The 6,520-nt window shown below is 39.8% G+C and overlaps 1 protein-coding gene across 1 annotated transcript; it reads right to left on the bottom strand.

The window, feature by feature from the left end:
* On the bottom strand, nt 1-1,674 carry LOC148720382 (uncharacterized). The gene is made up of 4 exons (XM_088737618.1): nt 1,647-1,674; nt 1,318-1,379; nt 539-742; nt 1-501 (listed from the first exon to the last, which is right to left on the bottom strand). The coding sequence occupies exons 1-4, from the start codon at nt 1,672-1,674 to the stop codon at nt 1-3; spliced, it is 795 nt and encodes a 264-aa protein (XP_088593744.1).
* Nucleotides 1,675-6,520: the final 4,846 nt, after the last annotated feature.

The raw sequence follows: 6,520 nt of genomic DNA, 5'->3' as shown, positions 1-6,520 counted from the left end.
TTATTTCGTACCGTCTATTGTCCAAATACTGTGAATGCAACCATCTCTTCGTTTTGTGTTGGCTGATTTCACCAGCCCTCTTCTGTACGATGTCAGGTTTTCGTTGATAAACAGACGGTCGTTGAATCTTGCTGCCGCGGCCGCATATCCAGGAAACAAGTCCGAGGCTTTGATGTTTTTCAGCCTTGTGCGTTGTTTATACAGCTTGGTTTCAATTTTATGACTGCAAAATTTTACAATTTTAGCATTGTCACCGTTTTTTCGTTTCAGTTTATGTGAGATTTCGATGTCGCTTGCAGCCACTTGAACTTCGAGTGCAGCTGCTATCTTTAGAACGACTTCTTCGGTTGACTGGTAGGAGTTTTCAGGAATTCCGTGGAATTCAAGACTATTTTTGCGTGTATACTGTTCTAGATTTTCTAGCTCCTCATTTAGACGGTCGACTTCTTCAGTTTGTTTATCTAAAACTCTTCTTGTTGTTTCAAGTGAGGTAGCTGTCGCCTGCAGTTTTTTTTTCCAGTGCATCATTAGACTTGGCAGTTTTGTCGACCGAGATCTTTAGTTCACTAATTTCTTTGTCCTTGGTTTGGATGTAATTTTTCAGATCAGCTAGTTCCTCTTTTAATTGTTTGTTCTCAAGCGCAATTGACGACACTGCAATCTGTATGTCGACCAGCATTGATTTAATCTCATGTAGGCTTGGTTCTTCTTGTTCTTCGCTCTCTTCGTTTCTCGCATCGGCCTAGCTGTCCGCCATGTTGTATCTCTTCGCGGCTGAGGTTTCTTCTTCAACTGAACCACGATCGCCTCTTTTGTTTTTCCGCCTTGGCGGCATTCAGCTCTTGATTGCTTGATGTTGTCCGTTTCCTCGTATTTAAAAGATAAGCATCGAAAGAGGAAGGGTGAGGGCTCTCCGCTCAAAACACACAACCGCCCTGCTTGGGCCCACGCATCCTCTTCAATTAATTTTGTTTTTTGGACTAGACTGCCATTGAACAGAATTGTAGCCTATTCTTTCGCGCAGAGACGTTCTACAAAACAAGTTTCTTTAGACGACGCTTTTAGTCAATACCATCTGTCTTTTATCGGAATGTGACTACAGTTAATAGACTAAAATAATATATCTGGGATTGGGAAGCGAATTTTTGAGCCCGACAAGATCTTTTTAATGGTCAACAGGTCGTTTGTAACTTTTCCTAATGCGAATGATACGATGCGCAGATAAGGCCGTAGTATGTATTTCACAAATTAAAATCAAAATACTAAGAAGACAAATAAAAGTAAAATAATAAATTCTTTACTCGAGAGTTAACATACAATACGAGCGGAAATTTTACTCGTATTAGCTCGTATTTTTCCTCGCGCGCTTCTCTTCGGGGCTCAAAAACGAAAAAAAAACAGAAAATGAAATAAAATACTACGCAACTCGCAAGATATCCACGTATATTATATTTTAAATCGTCGAATATGGTATATGTACATAATCTCGTAACGTGGCTTTGGATTGTTCGGTACCTTTCGAGTCAGACCATACTTAGTTTTGAAAAAAAAGGCCCAAATACTGAACAAAAGTCCCAAACGACCAGAAATCTGACAAGCTTGTCATCGATCATTCGAGAAAACGATAGTCATTTGTAAATACTTACCTCCGATAACCTCTGCGGAACTTGTCATTAAATTCTTAATGCTTTTTTTGTATCGTTATGGCAACGCGCGTGTTAGTAATCTTTTATTTCATCGCGTGTGAAGTTTTAAACGTAAGTATGTTTTAACAAATTCAATTTTGTTAACCAAATGTAGCATTTGTTAGAATAATTCCTAATGAGTGGTTTAATTTCCCCTTATCTCATTTTAGATCTTATTCACAAAGAACAATTCACGTTCCAGCTGGGGTGGGAACAGCGAGAAATACCCAGATAACGTACCAACAGCGTTCGACTGAAATGCTGCATGATGCAGTGTTTGATTTTGGGCCTCTTGGACGTTGAGTGGGGAGGGGTTAAATTGATGTTTCCCCAACTTCCTTCCCAGGGTCTCTTAGCGTCCCGTTCCCTGGGGCGAGAGGGAATGGGAAGATGAGAGACCCTGGGAAAGAGGTTCAATGTTTCTCTAATAGAATATAAATGTATGGTCCGTACAGGGATAATCTGCCTGAAAGGGGTACCCCTTTGTTCAGATTAAAAAGTGCGAGGTTTCACGAGCTGATCATGAGCTGCCATGAGTTGGCAGATGTTCTTCGAGCAAGATACGTTTCCAACTGATTTGAAAATCCTGCAACAATTGATATTTACCGTAGTGGAAGATTTACTGATCTTTTTGGGCGTCTGCTGAATATTCTCAGTTGATATTCGGTTGGAAGCGCTTCACGTGTCGCTTGTTTTGACTGCCGATAAGCTTACTAAGTGTTGAGTCAGAAACTATAGCAAATTTATAATGACTGTTTTCAAGTGATAACAGTCAAGTTATCTTCGAGAGACCCACCTTACATGTCACCACTGATAAAGCACCTTTGTAAGATCCGAAATGAGAATGCAAGAACAGAGAGTGATGCTATGAGAGCTACTCGCCAAGAGAAAATCAGTGACCTGATTCGCAAAAATCAAATAAATGCTGTTCGTAATGAAAATAGGAAACATTACAGGTGATCTAAAGGATAGTGGGACATGGCTAATAAAATTACTGGTACGAAAACTCAAGGTACCTTGGTTAGTAAAGTAATTAATCCTGATGATATTAATGCATACTTTCAGTCTATAAGTACTGATGATGCATATGTGGCGCGGAGTCTCTCGAGACACCAGACGGTACACATGTCCCCAAGGTTATCTTGCTTTCAGTTTGGATCCTCTTGAGGCACCAGACACGTACAGCTTCTGGACCTGATGGGGTTCCTTATTGGTTCTGGGGTGACTATGCTGACTATTTAGCTCCTATAGTAACGGGAATCTTTAATAATTCAATTAAACAGCAAAAAATTCCCCGTTTATGGAAATTGGCCAATGTTACACCTATTCCTGAGGTATTCCCATTAAGTTGGAATGTAGTCAATTGAGATCCATATCACTTACAAATGTGATCATGAGAAGTTTGGAGAGAGTCATTTACAAACAATAAATATTTCCTACCCTGCAGTCACCTATTGGGCCCAATAAATTTGCCTTTAAGAGGGGACAAAATACTACATTTGCACTTCTTAAATGCCAACATTACTAGTTAAAATGGTTGGATAAAGATGCAGACTTTGTTAAGGTGTATTATTTTGATTTTTAGTAAAGCTTTTGACCTTGTCCCTCATCAGATTGCACGGAATAAGTTCAATTCATATAATATTAATCCATATGTTATTAACTGGATAATTAATTCTTTGATTGATCGTAAACAGAGAGTCGTAGTTGATGGTGTCGCAACAAAGTTCACTGCAGTTGGCAGGGGTGTACCACAGGGGACTGTCCTATGCCAAGTGTTATTCTTCAAAATGGTTACTGACATAAATGCTGTGAATCGAGAAGCAAATCTGCATATTAAGTTTGCAGATGACATCACCATCATCCTAAATCGCTGGTGACGTCATGTGTAAGGGGTCTATTCCGGTTGGGCCAAATTTGCCTGATGACTCTTCAGTCAGTGAAATTAAAAACATTAAGCTTTGGTCAAGTATGAATTGTATGAAACTAAATTTGACCAAGATATGAGAGTTAGTGATGAGAGGAAAGACCAAAGCAAAAACCCATCCTGGAACTGTGCACATGATTGAAAGAAAGAGTGAGCTTATTGGGATTAACCTTTTATGAAAATCCATGCAACTGGGATAGTAATTTTCACAATATGATGGATAAGGCTAATTCAAGACTCCATATCCTTCGGATTTGTAAGTACTATGGATACACTTTAAAGTGTACGATCATCTTTCGTAGCTTAACTATGTCTGTATTTATCTACGCAATTAAGGTATGGGCATGTGATTATGGTTGTAAATACCTCTCTAAGATCGATAAATTCTGTAAGCGAGCATGGAAATATGTTTACACGAAGGATCGCCTATCCATCAACAACGTGATCTTAACTAGGGATGAACAACTGTGGGAAAAAGTCACACCTGCAGATGCGCATTGTTTGGCGGATCTCCTTCCGTGTAAACGTGCCCGTCCTTCACGTCAGCGTGGTCATGATTACACGTTACGGGTGTTCGCACAGAGCTTTTAAGCGCTGTTTTATAAATAGGCCTCTTTTTAACTTTATTTAGTTTAATGTCTGTAAACTTGCACGTATGTCTCCAAGTGTTTAGATTGATCTATAATAATAAAGACCTTCAGCATCATCATGTCACTGGGAACATAGAAGCTTCAACGGGGTGAGCCTACCTGAGATTTATAGTAAAAATTAAAAAAAATACAGCCCAAACTCCCATTTCTCAATAAGTAGCTCAGATGAAACTTTCGCCACCTTTTCAAGAACAAAGCAAAAGTTTGGACTATTACTTACGAACTTGTCACTGGAATATCAATCGGAACCTTGCACGCAGTAAGGGATTAACAAAAATTTATTATTCAAAAATTGAGGCAAAAAGCAAATGTAAATCTAGTACTGCTCGACATCGATATAGCTTATACTGTGGAAGGATCTTCTTAAGATCCCACGAGCTATAAGTAGAATAGCGGAAGAAGATTACTCACGTCTATAAAAGGGGTATCAGCTAAAATAAAGTAACAGCAACCGAGCCGTAACAAGAGAAGTTTTTGGCCTGTGTGATCCTATTACCGATAGGATCACACAGAAAAACATAGGATAACTGCTTTATCACACGATCGACATTTGTACTCTTTAACATCACAATGAAAACAGATCGAAAACTGTTGATGAAAGCATAAGACCGTATTCAATACAGCCAGATCGGTATGATATGACTCTTAAAAAAAAGAAAATACATTTCTCAGAGTACGATTAATATTCTTTCCGAAATATTATGAGTGGCTGAACTCATTTATCTCTGACAAAAATATTTTTCACTAACTTTGAACGATGACATCGAGATGGAAAGTCAGGTTTGCAAATATACAGCGAGCAGATCAAACTAGAATTTTTGAGCTCAGACAACTTAATCCAAGTATCCTTTGTCCTGAAATCGACAAAGCTCACACAAAATTTATAGATATGATTAAGTTTAAATATTTGCAAATGGACAGCAAAATGGAAGGTTACATCATTATTTCACAAGAACAGCGATCTGTTAAGAGAAGTTACCTCGCAGGTTACTTTCATTAGAATCTGTTCGATTGTTCATCATTTACTGCAGCCAGCATCAGCTGCATTGGCGGTGTAGGATATTGGTTTGGTGACAGTGGATAGCTGGGGTAAAGTGGAGGAGCCTGACTGTAACCTGGAGTAGGCTGGTTGTAGTTCATCGGCGGAGGAGGATGTACTTGCTGCGTCATCATCATGCGTGCTGAGAAGTTTTTTTGTCTCCGCTGTTGGCCAGTGAAGGCCACAGAACCAAGTGTACGATAGTAGTAATATGGGAAACTTGCATAGCAGCAGTAGGATACGACGGAAATGATGATGGCATAAAAGATAATTGTGCCGCTAACAGCCTGCAATAGCTCCGCCGCTCCAACCACACGTTGGCAAACGCACTCCCACTCAACAGTCCTATCCAATGTCACACTGATGATTTTGCGAACAAAAACAAGATGACAAACTATCGATATATTTGCCATTGCAACACTGCTCGTCGCTGTCATATTCGTAGTCTTACGGACAGAAACAAGAAGACGAATTACTGATGTATTTGTCCCACACTTGTAGTCGTCCCACCAGACGTAACGACTCTCTCTACAGACTTTATCTGTACAACAGAACTCGCTGTAGGAACAATTGTTGTCGTAGGTACAGGTGGTAGCACTTCCCGAGGCAAAGAAACAGACGAAAAGAAAGCATACGGATTCCTTAGAAGCGATTTCCATTACAATTTCAATGGCGTCTGCTCGATAAGGATGGACCGATACCGTACAGGGATGATCATTTTGAAAGAGGTACCCCCTTATTCAGGTTATGACTTCCGGGGCTTCACGCGCAGAGCGGTGTAAACACTAAAACACTTTAAATCCGTCAGGGACACAGATAAGTTTTGAACGCGTACCAATCTTGTTTTATTTCACGGTGATTTACTCGAAGGATTACACAGTTCCTAAAAGGTAAAACGAATTTGATACAAATGATGCAATGGAGAAAGGAAACGCCGAATTAAAAACGAACCAAACAATACGAATAGTACTTACAAAACACATTTTACCCCCGATAAAACGTAAAACACACTAAGAAACTTGAACTAACTCGACTTACTCAAGGTCGTCACTAAAAATGGCGACCATAACACATGTGGCTTAGTTGCGGCGGGCTGGGCCCTAAATTAGCGCGTGAAAACTTCCAGGCGCAAGGACAAACTTGAGCTTACATTCCCGCCCCGATAAATGCGCCTCGGGTAAGCATTTAGACAATGTTCCGAGTGTCACTTAATGTCGAG

The sequence above is a fragment of the Stylophora pistillata genome, chromosome 11, assembly GCF_964205215.1.
Source record: "Stylophora pistillata chromosome 11, jaStyPist1.2, whole genome shotgun sequence".
NCBI lineage: Eukaryota > Metazoa > Cnidaria > Anthozoa > Scleractinia > Pocilloporidae > Stylophora > Stylophora pistillata.
Note: the sequence above shows the minus strand (reverse complement) of the source record. Positions and strands in the feature narration are given on the sequence as shown.

Bases quoted from the DNA above. Each gene is read 5' to 3' on its own strand.
- LOC148720382 (XM_088737618.1), bottom strand. From the start codon at position 1,674: ATGACAAGTTCCGCAGAGGTTATCGGAG. The intron at 1,380-1,646 runs GTAAGTATTTAC...TTCGTTTTTGAG, and splicing joins TTCCGCAGAGGTTATCGGAG to CCCCGAAGAGAAGCGCGCGA. The intron at 743-1,317 runs GTATGTTAACTC...GCGGACAGCTAG, and splicing joins GTAAAATTTCCGCTCGTATT to GCCGATGCGAGAAACGAAGA.